Below are 16,432 nucleotides of genomic sequence, written 5' to 3' on the forward strand. Positions count from 1 at the left end.
AACAAATGGAGGTTTCGCTGCTGGAAAAGCTTTTGTGCTCTTTTTTTTTTTTTTTTTTTTTCCAGAAGATATTTCACAAAAGTGACACAAAAAAAGTTTTACTCATGAAGCTGAAGAAAAATGACATAAAAAGAGTTTGACACTTTATTGTGTAAAACCCAAAAAATGACGTGTGAATGAAGCAGAAATTGCAGAACAAAGGGATTGTCGATAAGAAGATGAAACAAAAAAATCTACGATTTTGAACTTGGATATACAGATAATGTTGATTCATGTATACACATCTGACAAAAATTATATTTATCCATACAAACAGGGAGATCTTATGTCTTATAAGTAATGATAGAAAGAAAATGTAGATTTCACACCAAAAAAAAAGGCTAAATATAAAAAAGAACATGGATTTTTATACACATAGAGATTAAGCAAATATTACAGATTTTGTACACATAAGAACATGAAAGATGCACTAAATAACACTTTTGCACTGCAGCATTGATTCACACATTTAGTTTTTCACAGAATAAAAGATAAAATAAAATTACCAAAACAAGAGCAAAAAAAGACAAACTTCACTCTTGGTTTCATTTTCAGTTTTAAACTTCAAGCTGGACGAGTTACAAGTTTCAGACAGCAACTACTTTTAAATGTTAAATGAGTTTTTGAGACTCAATGTTGAGCTGGTTGTGAGTGGATGTTGGACTGTTTCATCGACTCGGCTTGTGAGGAGGTTTGAATAAACTTAGACCTGGTTTTAGATTTGGTCTTTAAATTGGGTCAGTCTGGTTTCAACACCTTTTGTTCTGGTTTCTGAGTGTGATGTAGGAGAGATTTAGGACTGAGCAGATATAAACTGGTTTTAAAACATCTTAAATAAGTTAGTTGTTTTCATAGTGGATTTAGAAGAAGTTACCACAGCTCTTCCGTTATTTTTGGTATTTCTCTGAGACCCTGTTTACATAACAGCATGAAGTAAAAACGGCAGTGTTTACATGGAACCGACAGAAAAGCAGAAAACTTTTTTTTTTTTTAATTTGTTAATGTTTGATATTCAGTTTGTTTATATCTAGTAAGCGCTGCTCAGGCTCGTCTGGTTGCACAACTGTTGCTGGTGTTTGGATCCGTGTCGTAACTATAACTGTGCTATGCCATCCGCTGCTTTATTTTGGTAAAAAACTCCTTGTCGTCGTTCTCCTTAGTTCCCTGAATGTGGATTTTTCGGGATGTACGATAAGATCCTTCTCTTCCGTCACGACCTGAACTCGGACAACATCCTGCAGCGGCTGACGTCAGCGGAGGAGATACACGAGGGCGACCTGGTCGAGGTGGTGCTCTCCGGTAAGCGCTTGCTTTTTATATTCACGTGTTATTTTTCACATGATTATTTTTTTCCCTGTGATAACAGAGTAGGCAAGTAAAATTATCCTAAAATTCTCAAATTAGCCCTGAAACCTGTTGACAAGTTGTCTACAACTAACCTGAAACCCACTTAACCCTTGTATTATGTTGAAAAAAAATTACATTGGTTATGTTGCGGGTCATTTTGACCCGGACCGTGTAAATCCACTCAAATAGTCAAAAAACAAGGTTCAACCAAAACCAACGTTATTTAAGATTATATAAACATTTAGAAAAGTGACATACAACACATTTTCAATTTCAACACTATATTTAGGAACTATTTAAAGTTTTTCCCTTTTCACAAACACATTTCTCTTTTTTTATTTAAAAGTAGCCTAAAGGGTGAGAACTATTTGAAATCAGCCTAAAGAAACCTGTCAAAAAGTCACCGAAAACTACCCAAAGATTAAAAATAAAAAAAAAAGGAGCTAAACCTGCAAACCGTCGGAAAAAGCAGCTAAAACTAGTTAAATCTCATGTGAAAGTTGAAGGTTGATTAAAACTTTTAGCTCAAAATAGCCTCAGGCTAATCTAATGAACCCACCTGTAATGAGGTGACCAAAGTACAGCTTGGTTCCAAGTATTCACGTGTTTTGATTACTTATCGTAAAATGTTTGCAGTGAAGTTTTCGAACACGCGTCTCGTTTGGAGGGAATCTTTGCATAGCGCCTACGTACTGAAGGTCAGTTAGCTTCCACACTTCCACTGATCCACAGGCGGGAAAATGAACCAAACCGTCAGACCTTGTTTCCTCCACCAGGGGTTCACCCCGGGTCACCCTGGATTTGCCCCCTCTAAATCACAATATTTTGTATGGGATCGTCACTCAGGCTGACGCCTCAAGCAGGGCCGACTGTACAGATGCAGAGCGGCAGCGGCGGGTTTATATTACTCAGGAGGATGAAAAACAACCTGAACCACATCGTGTACGAACCCACGACCACTTCCTCCTCCTCCTCCGTCTGACTGTACTGCTGAAACCCTGCAGAGCTCTGCAGGTTCAGTGTCTCTGTGAGCTTGTCAACAGACGTGTGATCATGAGCTGGTTGCAAGACTTTTTGAAAATGACTCAAAATCTGTTCTTAAGGTCGTGGTTTTCTTCGGTAAAATCTGTTGGACTAAGTTGAGTGAATTCAATGAAAGTTAAAATAATTTTAAGCGATGAGAGTATAATTAGATACGTTAAATGAAATTGAAAACAAACCAAAAACAATTGTCCACAAACTAAATCAATAATTGCAATAATCTCTTTTACGTCATAAAATTATGAGGTGCAAATTCAAGTGCAATAAAACTATACAACAGATTGAGGCAACTTTAGTCTCAAATTGGTCATAATTTTGTTTATTGACTTTTTTTTGAGTAATTGTGCTTTTTCTACACACATTCTTGTCAAATAAATGAATTCTTACAATTCTGAAGCCTTTAACAGCGCTGACTGGTCAGTATGAATGAGACGATATGTATGTAATACTGAGTGTACATCCGTGGAGCACAAGTTAAACATGGAAGGGTGTTCCCCAGGGTTCATCACTGGGACCCGTGTTGTTTACGGTAGATGCGATTAATCTCTGTCAGAGTATATCAGATTCTGGGTATTGCCTCTATGCAGATGACACAGTTATCTACTGTTGTTTTCCTTCACCCTGGATAGTCTGATCTGAGGATCCCACTAAACCATCCAGAGATGGGCAGTGTGGCCATTGGGCAAAGAGTTAATCAACACACGCTCATGACCCTCGCTGGAAATTTCTTCCTCTTGGGAAATAATTGCAAACCTCAATCTCAACCTGGAGTGGGGTTGCCCAGAAGTTATTTTAAATATGTTGGATGCTGTCAGTCAGATCTCTCTTGAAATGTTTTGATGGTTTCAGGCTATTTCTACTACTTCTAAATAGATTTCGGGCTATTTACTCAGAATAATTCAGGGTTTGTTGTTGTGTGTGCCTTAGTTTGATTGTTCACAAAGAATCAGATGACAGAATCTTTAGTGGACGGTCAGTGGACCAGAGCTAAATAATGACATTACGATCTTCCAGTCAAAAGTAAAGTTACCCCCACAACTGGAATTTACCCAAAGGAATTAAGAATCTTATGTTTATTAATCCCTTTGGGGAATTTTCTTCATGGAATTGACCCATCGGTAGGCCATAGCATAGCGCTCAGGGATCGGTGTATGCTTTTTGGACTGTGGGGGGAAACCCAACACACACAGGGAGAACATGGAAACTCCACACAGAAAGGCTACGCTTACAATTACATTGTAAGTTAAATAGTAATTGTAACTTACAAACTCGCCAATTGAACTTGGAGGGAGAATGTTAACCACTGCAGCCAGTGTGCTGATCACTACTTAATTGAGGTCAGATTTAAATGGGCAATATGGATAGAGTGGTGATAATACTGTAGAGCAAAGAAGTAGAACTGGTCTGAGGCACACAACCATGACCACCTCAGGACCACCGAGGTTAGTCTGGATAACGCAGGTAGCGGATCTGAAACAAGTCAGGTGGCCTTAGTCTTCTGTCTTGAAAGACGTTTAGCCCTTTATCTGATTGTCTTCATCAGTTCCTTTGACCTGGCTCGCCAGGGTAACTAAATTATGATGAGTTCAGGGAGTCAAACTCTTTTTGGGGTTTGTTACCAACAGTTTCAGATGTTGATGCTTTGCGGTTTCTAAAGTTAACGGACAAAAGGACTCAGTGTGGAGCTTGATCCCTGGTCGAATCGCAGGCTGTTCCTGAAATCTGCTATTTTCTGAGGGATCTTTCGTAAACGACACAAGAAACCATAGACCGCCAATATATGAAGCTTTGGTGACACTCAAACAGTTAACGTATCTCAGCTCCACCATTTCGGTAGCTAGTTCAAAGGAAACAGCATCAACTGATGAAGCCAGTTGGATAAAGCACGAAACACCTTCATGACCTATGACCGAGTCCAGTTGACCTGATTCAGTCACTTTGAGATGGATCCTCACTGGACGAACGAGAACACGCCCAGCAGTACAGAGCGCTACCGGCATGTCCGATGCCTGACTTCGTATTTGTCTCCCTCAGCTCTGGCCACAGAGGAAGACTTCCAGATCCGACCTCACACTCTGTACGTACACTCCTACAAGGCGCCGGCCTTCTGCGACGACTGCGGGGAGATGCTATGGGGACTCGTACGACAAGGCCTCAAATGTGAAGGTGAGGTGATGCTCAAGTGAAAACGCATCACACTCGTGTTTTCGTTTCAGAAACGTTTTGCTTCTACAAGGCAACGTTTGGAAAAAGATCTCCGTTTACGTGAAAACAGCAGAAACCCTGAAAACTATGTCGCTTGCATGCCAGGCCACAAGTTAAGGTTGTTGGTTGTATTTACACCACACCCACAAGCGGCCAGAACAAAATATAATATAATATAAAAAAATATAAACAATTCCAATGGCAAGTACACGGACGTTCCACCAAGTTGGATCGTTATTACGATGACTGACAACTATCAAACTACCAAGTCCAGGAGAATATGGACTGAGTCATGACACTCTGGAGGAAACATTGTTCTTATTGTGCCCCCCCCACCCCACCCCACCCCACCCCCGCAGGATGCGGACTGAACTACCACAAACGGTGTGCGTTCAAGATCCCCAACAACTGCAGCGGGGTGAGAAAGAGACGCCTGTCCAACGTCTCGCTGCCGGGCGCCGTCATGTCCGTCGCTCGTCCTCCGTCCACAGAGTTGGTCCCGATGCCGCAGGAGGAGGTGAGTTCACGTCCGAACACACGGGAACTCTTCTTCACCTGATGACGAGAAATTAACAGGGAAGTACAATGGTAAACATACGCACACAACGTTACTGAGGAAAAGCTGATCAAGACACACACACACACACACACACACACACACACACACACACACACACACACACACACACACACACACACACACACACCCTCTCATAGCTGCAGGCAAACCACTGGATTTTCCATCCTGTTGAAGTACAGTTGTAGTGGGATTCACTGGAACTAACACACTTCAGCTTGCATCAGCACACTGTGTGTGTGTGTGTGTGTGTGTGTGTGTGTGTGTGTGTGCGTGTGTGTGTGTGTGTGTGTGTGTGTGTGTGTGTGTGTGTGTGTGTGTGTGTGTGTGTGTGTGTGTGTGTGTGTTTTTGCATTTGCATAATTATATACCCGGGGCAAGTATTATTTTTGGGAATATTGAATGCGTAATACATAAAGAGACAACCAATAGGCTTCTCCAGCTAAATATACATCCCAGTGGTGGGGGCGGGGTTTACCAAGTCCCAGGAATCCTATTGGATGGTCATTTAGGACACCTCCCTCCAGTGCATTATGAGCCATCAGACAATGGACACTCCATCTAGCACAATGCAGTCTGAGCACCGTCACCCTGTTCACATTGCACCCATTAAGAACCTTTCCCGGTGAGCCCACGGGAAGGTGGCGCCCGGCGTGGGACATGAACCCACTGCCTTGAGATTGTGAGGCTCATGTTCTACCAACTGAGCTGGCCGGGGACACAATGGACACTGCTTTAGGGAATTTGATGAGAAAAAAAAATTGATATTCATTTTTATGCCAAAAGTTGACAAATATTAGGAAATAGATTAACTATATGTCCATAGATGCAAACTGTTAAAATATATAACATTAAGGATTTGAATCCCTCCTCTTTCCTCACTCCAACCGGAATAGCAGAAAGCACCTCTGAGTTTGATTCTGCAAAGGTTTCTTCCTGAAAGGACAGTGTTGTATTTGGTGCTATATAAATAAAGTTTAATTTAATTAAATTGAATATATGTTTCATCTCATGTTTTTTTTTTAAAAGTTGGTCAGGTGAACGAACAGTCTGGGTTCAGGAGGTTCAGCCGAGACGTGAAATTCACAGATTTGTTCCCGCGTCGTGAAAACACAGCACAGATGGAATCTGTTCACTTAATGAGAACAATAAATGTCCTTGTGCAAAGTGCAGCTTTATGTGTGGCCGTCCGTAAAGCTGCAGGAAACATGTGACACAATGCAGCTGAATTAGCTCTGAACAGTTTGATAAGCCACCTGCATGGAAGGTTTTCAGTCCAAAGTATCAACCGCTAAAATCCTTCTTGTGAGTGATATGTAGTGATAAATCCCATAATAGAGGTACTTCCCATCCAAAATGTTTGTGAAAGGATAAATATTTACAACCTACGTACTAATTACAGGTAAAAGAGGTTCACTTTGCTTGTTACGCTTCTATTTCTCTGACCTCCTTACTGGAGGGGGAGCAACTAGCATTAGCATTAGCCTGTATGCATAGTAGTTGTGTTTAGCATTAGCAGCCTCCATAAAAGATTAGCTCACGTTTGTTTTCAACTATTTTGTTGCTGCTTCTTTTCATCAAAAGTTCATAAATCCACTTTTTGTTTGAAGAAGACAGTTACAGGTAATTTTAGCATTACTTACGTGTTGCTTTAACTCATAAATCAACTTCAACGTTAAAGTCACAAGTAACTGTAATAGTGTTTTTCATGGTGTAAACAATATCTGGTTCATACCAATTAGGTTGAATGAAAGAAAAAACTGTGTTGGGACTTTGGGTTAAGTTTTTACTCTCAGGCCTTGTTTACATGGCAATGGTGCCCGGAGCCTCTGAAATCACAACTTTTTAAAAAAGCTCCCAAGGTGGACGCCTTAACCCCGTCTCTGTGGAAACAAGGGAAAACACAACTTTTTGAAAGGGCTTCATCTCCATGCAGACATCGGAAACGATGCTCACTGCACATGCGCACCACGACCATAGTAAATAGTTCTTCTACACCTATGCAAGTAGATAAACAATCAGAACAATGTTTCCTCCAGAGTGTCGTGACTCCCAGTCCATATTCTCTTACCGCTTGGTAGTTCTATAGTTGACAGTCACTGTAGTAATGCTGGGTTCACACATAGGCACGACGTGTTACGAATATCATTTCCTCGTCATGTGATCATGTAATTCATCTGAATAGGGTTCTTAACAGGACGTCACATTCTTGATATCCGTGGATGTTTTTAGCAGCAATGAATCAAGAATCACCTCGATTTGTGAAGTTTGAACTGAGGATGTTGATTAGTTGTGACGCGTTTTCATGCATATTAGAGCGAACAGCATTCGCATTGTGTTCTTGATGGTTAGGGTCTGTGACAGGGCGGTATGACAGCCCGAGCTTCCCGTAGTTTGGCGACTCTGCACAACTCTCTGGTATAGAGCCCGACTATGCATGTGAGCACAAACTTCGTCTTGATCTGGAGCGATGTGGAGCGATGTGGAGCGATGTGGAGCGATGTGAACTGCCCTGATGGCAGAAGTACTCGGGTGTGTGTGGAGCCCTATATTAAATATTTTCACCCAAAGGGACAAAGTGATGTCATAAATCGTTGAGTTGCCATTTTGTACGTCGGTGGTAGCGATAAACAGAAATAATCACAAGTAAACACGGTCATAAAACAGCAGTTAGCAGGAGTAATCAATGGATTTTTAAGTGTGCAAGTATGTCAGCAAGCAACACAAACATTTTGTAAAACTAAAACACAAAAAAACAAACCGTTTTAATTTGAACTGTTGTCATGTAAACGGGCCCTCACTGTAAGGTTTAAATCCTTATTGCTGCAACAAGGACAATCATTAAAAGAGAAAAGTGTGAAAAAATTATATAAATCTGTCTTTCTCCATCTCTGTCGCTTGCAGCGCCCCCTGCTGAGTGCCGGTAAGCGTAACTCCCTGCTGAGCGGCCGTCCCATCTGGATGGAGAAGATGGTCCTGGGCCGGGTCAAAGTGCCGCACACCTTCTCCGTGCACACGTACACTCGACCCACCATCTGCCAGTACTGCAAGCGCCTGCTGAAGGGCCTCTTCCGCCAGGGGCTGCAGTGCAAAGGTGACGGCGCAGAAAAGTGTCCCACAATAAACCCAAATGGCCGCGTCAGAGCCAGAGGGGGGAATGTTTGGGTTTCTTGTTTTATGAGTTCATTTTCCTGGAATTAGGTTCTGTTTACACAACGTTCCAAGATAAAACGCCCCATTTTTATGGTTTCGTTTCAGAAAGGTTTTGCGTTTACACAGCAATGTTATGAAAACAGTGTTTGGGCCAAAGACATTTGTTTGCGTGCTGGGCCACAAGTTGGTGCTTTTGGTTGTTTTTATGTTTTGAAACCAAAGACACACACAGTTATGAATGAAACATTCAACTTTCTGAATTGTCTTTGTCTTCAGATTGTAAATTTAACTGCCATAAGCGATGCGCGGCCAAAGTACCTCGAGACTGCCTCGGAGAGGTCGACTTTAATGGAGGTGAGTACGTCACGATGGTAATATCATTTATTTAACACTTTTTAAAAAGATGAATTTAAGCACTATAATTTGAGAATATCATTCAGAAAACCAAACAAGATAACGAACAGCAAATTTTTAAAGAAATAAAATACAGTGAAGCCACAAATAATCTCAATTAAATCCCTTTAATTGATAACGATCTACAAATTAAAGCAAGAACATCAAAAACTGATTTTTACTTTATCATTTGATGTAATATAATATAATATTTTTTTATTTTATTTTTTATTTTAGAATCATTTTATAAAACATGTTTTGAATTTATTTTCATTTAATTGATTTAAACTTCAATCTTTCTGTGCTCAATTTCTTTAAAATCTTTATAACAGAAATAAAAAAGATTAATTAAAGGTTTACTCTACATATTCTAAATATAAACAAAAAGAGGTGAGTTGCTTTATAAAGTCTCACAAACTTCAAATAATAGTTGCAGTAAACAGTATTAATTTTATTTAATTTTGTTTAATTAATTAATTTAAAATTGTTATTGTATTTTCTATACTGGTAAACACCAATGGTCCACCATAAAAAAAAATTATAGTTAAATGTCTTCATGTCTTAATTTTTCTTAATTTTTTTTTAAAAATTTAAAAACTTTTCCAAGGATTTTTTTCTCGATATTTTAACTGTGTATAATATATTCTAAAAACCTAATTTCAAGTTAATTTAAATTAGTCAGCACCTGGTGGCCAACAGAAGAACTGCAGCATAATTGAATTCAAATCTCTTTAAAATCAGTTTTTTGTCTGTCTCTGCAGAGCCGGCCAGTCCCAGCCTGGACTCTGAGGCGACTATGGAGGTCGACAGCTGTGACGTGAACAGCGACGGAGGCCAAAGCGTGGACGACCAGGACGAGTCGTCAGCCGCCGGCGACAAGCTGTTTTTTGCCGAGGGTCCCGGCACGGACGGCGAGAGAGACGACGAGACGGTCCGGGCCATCAGGTGAACGCCATAACTTTTTATACTTCGCCTGTTTGCAGACGACACTCAGTTTTATGTCTATGATATGCAACAGTGAAGTCTTTAAATCAGAGGCAGTCCAATCCAGACAGCAGTCTGAAGCTTTTTAGCCTATTTTAACTGACTCAGCAAGTTTAGTTGTGTTCACGACAAAAAAAACAAAACAGTTGTTTTCTTTTATCTCGTAGCTACACGACAGGTCATCACACGTATGTTCTTGTCAAAGCATTTTACAGTTTTATTTATCTTGAAAATGGCTTATTCGTCATGTATTCATTCACCAATGACAGTTTGAGTGTTTCAATAATCAATGTCTCAATCAACCAAGTTATTAATTGGGCTTGTTGTGCTGAAATGGTCCCCTGCTGTGCAGCCCCTCCACCAGCAGCAACATCCCCCTGATGAGAGTGGTTCAGTCCATCAAACACACCAAGAGGAAAAGCTCCGCCGTGGTTAAAGAGGGCTGGATGGTGCATTACACCAGCCGGGACAATCTGGTGAGGTCGCACGCACGCACACGCACACGCACACGCACACGCACACGCACACGCACACACACACACACACACACACACACACACACACACACACAGTATTTCTGGGGCCCCGGCTGCAGTTTGCATTGGAGCACACACCAAGCTGTGATACGACCCGGGTGAACTCGCCTCATCAGAGTTTGTCTGTGTGATTAAAAGTTGGATTTCAGCCTTTCTGATGAGCTTTTTTCACGTTTCCAGAGGAAGCGGCACTACTGGAGGCTGGACACCAAGAGTCTGACACTCTTTCAGAATGAAAGTGGAGCCAGGTATTACAAGGTAGGAGACCCAGTCAGAGCGGATCTGGTTTCAGACGCTCGACTGAACAAAGCTGTGTAGGGGGGGTGGCGGGGGGGGAAGGGGGGTGGCGGGGGGGTCGTATTCGTGCACAAACACAATATGCAGCTTATGAGACGCCAGCACATGTCACCGTCTGTCTATAAACTGATTAAAAACTGTCAGCATCACAGACAATAGAGTGATTACAGTCTGTGGACACCTTCACAGACAGGAAAGGATGTGAAATATACACACAGTGTTTTATAACCACACACCAAATGCTAAATTATCAGGGTTTTTTAGGTCCAAAGACATAAATCACAGTGCAGCAGATCGTCTCTGATGATCCGTTTTTCTTTCAGAGGAAAAGATTCAAATGTGAAACTATCAACATAGCGTATAAAGTATTTCTCGCACATTCATTTCTTTGTTTCAGACATTTTTATTTTTAAGTATGGAGTCCCAGAAAGTTCACCTTAAAACAAAAAAGCTACGACTTCAATACAAAAGTCACCATCTGAATGTAAAAGTTTGACCAGGAGTCTGCAACCGTCATGAACAAAGGAGCCACAACTTTGAACCAAATACATTTTGTCTGGAGCTGCAATTTTTTACTTTAAAATAAACATGTGATGTGTCATGGTGACACTTTAGAACATCAGACACTTTATTATCTTTATTTTTGTGTTTTTTAAAGTCATTTTAGTTGTCTTAGCTTTAGATTTAGCTGTTGTAGCTGTTGTAGCTGTTGTAGCTGTTGTAGCTGTTGTCACTGGTCATTTTTTTTTATTTGAGGCTACTTTTGAAATTTCCTTGATTTATTATTAAACTTTTCACACATCTACAAAATTCTTTCAATCTTTTTTTTTTTTTAACTTCAGTGTTTTTCTTGGATAATCAAACAAATTTGATCAGATTTCCTCACTTTTACTTTTGTACCTATTTCATTGAATTTGGTTTCCTTGAACTGCCTGACAACTGACTCCAGGTCACAACCCAAACACACACACACACACACACACACACACACACACACACACACACACACACACACACACACACACACACACACACACACACACACACACACACACACACACACACACACACACACACCCTCCATGTCCTTTTATCTCATTGACCTTTGGCTCAAAGTGTTTCTTTGAAGAGGAAAGCCAGTGTGGAGGGTGGGGGGGCGTTTTGGTCCGTCCGGCTCGCGGCCCACGATGCCGAGCGGCCCGAGCTTCTGAAGCATTTCCTGCCTTTAAATCACAGGATGAAAAGATGCTGTGGTTTTTGGAAAGAGTTTGTTGGGGGTGATTCTGAGGGGCTTGACTGCACCAGCGGGCCGATCTTTCTTGGTTTCTACGTGTTTGATGTGGCCGGTTGGTGGAGGAGGGGAGCGCACGCTGGAGGGAGGGACGGAAAGGAAGTTTCAAACACTGGAAGCGAAAGAGTGTGTCAGTTTGGCAAAAAGAGGACAAGTGGCCTGAATGTCGTCTTCAGACCGGAGGCCGTCCTCACCCTTCTCTCCGATCGTAGGAGATCCCCCTGTCGGAGATCCTGCAGGTGGAGCCGGCGCAGGACTTCGGCAGCCTGCCGCAGGGCAGCAACCAGCACTGCTTCGAGGTCATCACAGCCAGCATGGTGTACTACGTCGGTGAGGACCACGGAGGCCCGCACCCGAACCCCGTCCTCGGGGCCTCCGGCGTGGGCCGCGACGTGGGCCTCAGCTGGGAGAAGGCCGTCCGGCAGGCGCTGATGCCCGTCACGCCCAAGGCCAGCGTGGGCGCCGGGCTGGGTCACAGGAAGGACCGCAGTGAGTACCGACACTCAACATTTATTAACCGCCGCTCGCTTTATTCAAGTTAAAGTTTAGGAGTGAGAGCAGAGCCGAGGGCAGAGTACATCCTGCACAGGTCTCCACTTCATCAGAGGACACACACACACACACACACACACACACACACACACACACACACACACACACACACACACACACACACACACACACACAGGCGCCGACATTTTAACTTGATTGAAGGGATTTCAAAGGATTTTCTGCTCTGATTCATTTTGGGTTAAAAATGAGCGTGTGTCTAAAAAATGAGTTCTCAGGTTGATCTGAACGCCTGAACGCACCTCCGCGAATCACGACGCAGCCGTTAATGAAGACGGCGTGTCTCGTTATAAAACGTCGGCACTTCTGAGGACACGGTCGGCCACGTTTTCCACCTGCTGAGTAATTAATGCTCCACTTTGTCCTGCAATCAAATTGCAGCATCACACGTCAATAAGTTAATGCACCGGTGATGTAACGGGACTTATTCCTATCACCTCTGTGACAAACGGCAACAGTGCAGCTCTGACAAAACATCCCAAAGGAGGCGGATTCAAACCATAAAAATAACAACATGATGGAATCATAACGACTATTGTCAATAAAGTTATATAAAATATGACCTGCAGGCATACAAACTGATGTATGACGCTTCAGATCTCTATGGTTAAGTTATTCCTTGGTGAAGGTAAAACAGATGTTAAGTATTACTAAACCAAGCAGAGGGATTAACTGAGGGTCATTGTAGCTCTGATCAGCCATTTTTATTTTATTTACACTCGGTTTATTTGGAAATTTTGTGGAAAACATTTATAATGTAATTTAAAAAAAATGTAATTATTAGAAATTATTTAAAATTTAAGTTTTAAATCAAAAAACATTTCATAATAAATAAATAAATGAATAAATATTGCAAATTTAATACCAATTAAAAGATAAAAAAAAAAAAAATAATCATTTCAATGATTTTGTGTATAAAGAATTAAATAATTCAAATACATAATATTATACCTTTTCTCAGGGAAGTTGTGTTTTATGTTAGTGTGTTTCGCTCGTAAAGTAGTTTCATGTTATGTATATTGAGTTGCTCTGTTTAGATATCCTGATACACGAGCTCAACATGTATGAGCAGTAACGAACGCCTGCATCCATCTAATCAAAGGTAGATATTAAAGAATCACAGCCAAATGCATTAGTGCCGTCTGTGGATCTGGACACCCCGGTGTCAATAAAGTTACGTAAAACTCCCTGATTGATGATCTGACTGCTGACCTGAATATCACCGGGCTGCCTCCCCACATCAGACTGCAGGTATTGATCACATGAATGGCGGGGTGGGGGTGGGGGTGGGGGGGGGGGGTGACCCGATGAAATCCCAGTGATCTGAAATCGATGCCAGCTCATCAGTTTCCTGGCTGCGCAGTGCGGCCTCGGCTCTGTGGGGTCGGGCTGGACGTACACATGGCACACACTCCTAAAGAAACAAAACTGGCTTTTATTCCTAAAAATGGGAAGAAATAAGTGTGTGTGTGTGTGTGTGTGTGTGTGTGTGTGTGTGTGTGTGTGTGTGTGTGTGTGTGTGTGTGTGTGTGTGTGTGTGTGTGTGTGTGTGTGTGTGTGTGTGTGTGTGTGTGTGTCCTCAGAAGAACTCCACATCAGCATATCAGTGTCCAACTCCCAGATACGAGAAAACGTGGTGAGTCCATCGATCTTGTTCTATGAAGTTCCCCTCCATGTTGGTCACATGACTGTTGGTAACACGCCGCTCCTCCTTCAGGATATCAGCTCGGTGTATCAGATCTTCGCTGACGAGGTCCTCGGCTCGGGGCAGTTTGGGATTGTTTACGGAGGTGAGGAGTGCCTCTTCTTCCTCTGACCTCCACAATCTTAAATCCTCTCGGAGGAATCTCCCGAAAACCCTTATTTATTTATTTTTTTTCTTGTTTTCCAGGCAAACACAGAAAGACGGGCAGAGATGTGGCGATCAAAATCATCGACAAGATGCGGTTTCCCACCAAGCAGGAGAGCCAGCTGAGGAACGAGGTGGCCATCCTTCAGGTGCCAAGAGACCCTCCTTCAACGAAACCTGAAACCCACGTTAGGGTCCGAGCTTTAACATGTCATGGAGTCACAAGTTATGATGTGATGGGGCCCAAATCGAGGCCTCCATTTAGACTGAAGTTTTTAAAAACAGCACTCAAGGTGGAACTTCAAGGAAACGCTCTGATGCTCCAACGTTGGAACCAATCCTGAAATGTTCAGTTCAGAATCGTCTGTACTGAAGAATCTCCTCGTGGAGGAGAAACTAACAGCTCCTCCTCCGTAGGAGTCATAAGGATCCACGTGATTCGGTTTCAATCTTGTGTTTCTGGCAGAACCTCCACCACCCGGGCATCGTGAACCTGGACTGCATGTTCGAGACGCCGGAGCAGGTGTTCGTGGTCATGGAGAAGCTTCACGGCGACATGCTGGAGATGATCTTGTCCAGCGAGAAGAGCCGGCTCCCTGAACGCCTCACCAAGTTCCTGGTCACGCAGGTCGGCGCGTTGAGCTTGTTCTGAGATAACCTTCAGTTGCGCCTCAGTAACTTTTCGCTAAACTGCTTTTGTGTGAACAAGAGAAGGTTTGTGACTGAGCCGCCATCTTGGTTTAGTTTGAACTCCAGGAACAGACAGACCCCGAGTCAGGGGGGGGTTTGTCCAATCAGGTGCCAGATTCTCATGGACTTGGTACTTTTATTTTGGCAGTCACTGTAATAACAATCCGACTTGGTCGTTTGTCCAGTAGGATGTCTGTGTTCTCCCCGCGTTAATGTTTATAGCTTATTATCCTCTGTGTGTGTGTGTGTGTGTGTGGTGTCATTACAAAAACAACCAACAGCGCCAACTCCTGGCCCAACATGCGAACTGCATCATTTTCAGAGTTTCATCGTCGTTTTCAAAACGTTGCTGTTCAAACACAAAAATGGTCCGTTTCCACTTTAAATGCCGTAAACTGAGTTTGTCCATCAGGTAACATGAAGGTTCCGGACTCGAATGACTCGTGTTTCTTCTGCAGATCCTGGTGGCGCTCAAACATCTTCACTTCAAAGACATCGTCCACTGCGACCTGAAGCCGGAGAACGTCCTGCTGGCTTCCGCCGAGCCTTTCCCTCAGGTAACAGTCACCTGGAGAACCATCGCTGACGTGCGACCCGCTCTGACTCAAACGTGTCCGACAGGTGAAGCTGTGCGACTTCGGCTTCGCCCGCATCATCGGCGAGAAGTCGTTCCGCCGCTCGGTGGTGGGCACGCCGGCCTACCTGGCCCCCGAGGTGCTCCGCAGCAAAGGCTACAACCGCTCCCTGGACATGTGGTCGGTGGGCGTCATCGTCTACGTCAGTCTGAGCGGAACGTTTCCCTTCAACGAGGAGGAGGACATCAACGACCAGATCCAGAACGCCGCCTTCATGTACCCGCCCAACCCCTGGAAGGAGATCTCCGAGGACGGTGAGGCTGAGGTCACGCTCCTGCGTCACTACGACCCCAAATGTTCTTTATGAGACGATGAAGTGAAGTAGGAGGATCGGCTTAATGTTTCTTCAACTGCAGCTCCTCCACTCTGAGGACTTTGACATCAGTTTAATCAGTGAGGAACATTGTTGCTGTTGATATTTTAAATTCAATCATGAAGGAAGTTGGAACCAGTAAGAGAACCAGAACCAGATTAACTACACCAACATGTTAAAGCCTAGAGAAGCTAAACCACCATAATTCTGCTTGTCTACTCAAGTACATTGTCGTACACGTAAATAAAATACTTCTTACCAGATGGGATGTAGTACAATATGCTGAACCAAGTGTCTGTAACCTTTATGACCAATAGAAACCTTTATGGCTTTTGTGATTTCCTTTCCATTCGTATCCATTCATGAAGTTCTTCAGCCACCAAGTAGATGTTCTTTATTATATTTGTAGTTTTTATTCTGGCCGTTAGCCGTTTTATGTATCTTTGCTATTTGAGCTGCTCAGTGTTTCCAGTTTTTAAGCTATGCTATCATGATTTTCTATTTTTCCCCCA

The 16,432-nt window shown here is 42.8% G+C and overlaps 1 protein-coding gene across 2 annotated transcripts in view; it reads left to right on the plus strand.

Annotated features, from left to right (window-relative positions):
• Positions 1–16,432, plus strand: part of LOC308126164 (serine/threonine-protein kinase D3-like) — a 39,903-nt gene that overhangs the window by 17,165 nt on the left and 6,306 nt on the right. For both annotated transcript variants that reach the window (XR_013936418.1, XM_080490335.1), the window contains exons 3-17: positions 1,200–1,338; positions 4,462–4,593; positions 4,992–5,149; positions 8,114–8,303; positions 8,639–8,716; positions 9,517–9,700; positions 10,092–10,215; positions 10,456–10,533; positions 12,076–12,352; positions 14,017–14,069; positions 14,151–14,223; positions 14,325–14,431; positions 14,749–14,910; positions 15,431–15,529; positions 15,594–15,861. Coding sequence is in view for 1 of the 2 variants with exons in the window: in XM_080490335.1 (XP_080346461.1) it covers positions 1,200–1,338; positions 4,462–4,593; positions 4,992–5,149; positions 8,114–8,303; positions 8,639–8,716; positions 9,517–9,700; positions 10,092–10,215; positions 10,456–10,533; positions 12,076–12,352; positions 14,017–14,069; positions 14,151–14,223; positions 14,325–14,431; positions 14,749–14,910; positions 15,431–15,529; positions 15,594–15,861 (2,122 nt within the window). In the remaining variant the exon portion in view is untranslated. The remainder of the gene's footprint in view (positions 1–1,199; positions 1,339–4,461; positions 4,594–4,991; positions 5,150–8,113; positions 8,304–8,638; positions 8,717–9,516; positions 9,701–10,091; positions 10,216–10,455; positions 10,534–12,075; positions 12,353–14,016; positions 14,070–14,150; positions 14,224–14,324; positions 14,432–14,748; positions 14,911–15,430; positions 15,530–15,593; positions 15,862–16,432) is intronic.

Source organism: Lipophrys pholis (assembly GCF_963383615.2).
Source record: "Lipophrys pholis genome assembly, chromosome: 21".
Classification (NCBI taxonomy): Eukaryota; Metazoa; Chordata; class Actinopteri; order Blenniiformes; family Blenniidae; genus Lipophrys; species Lipophrys pholis.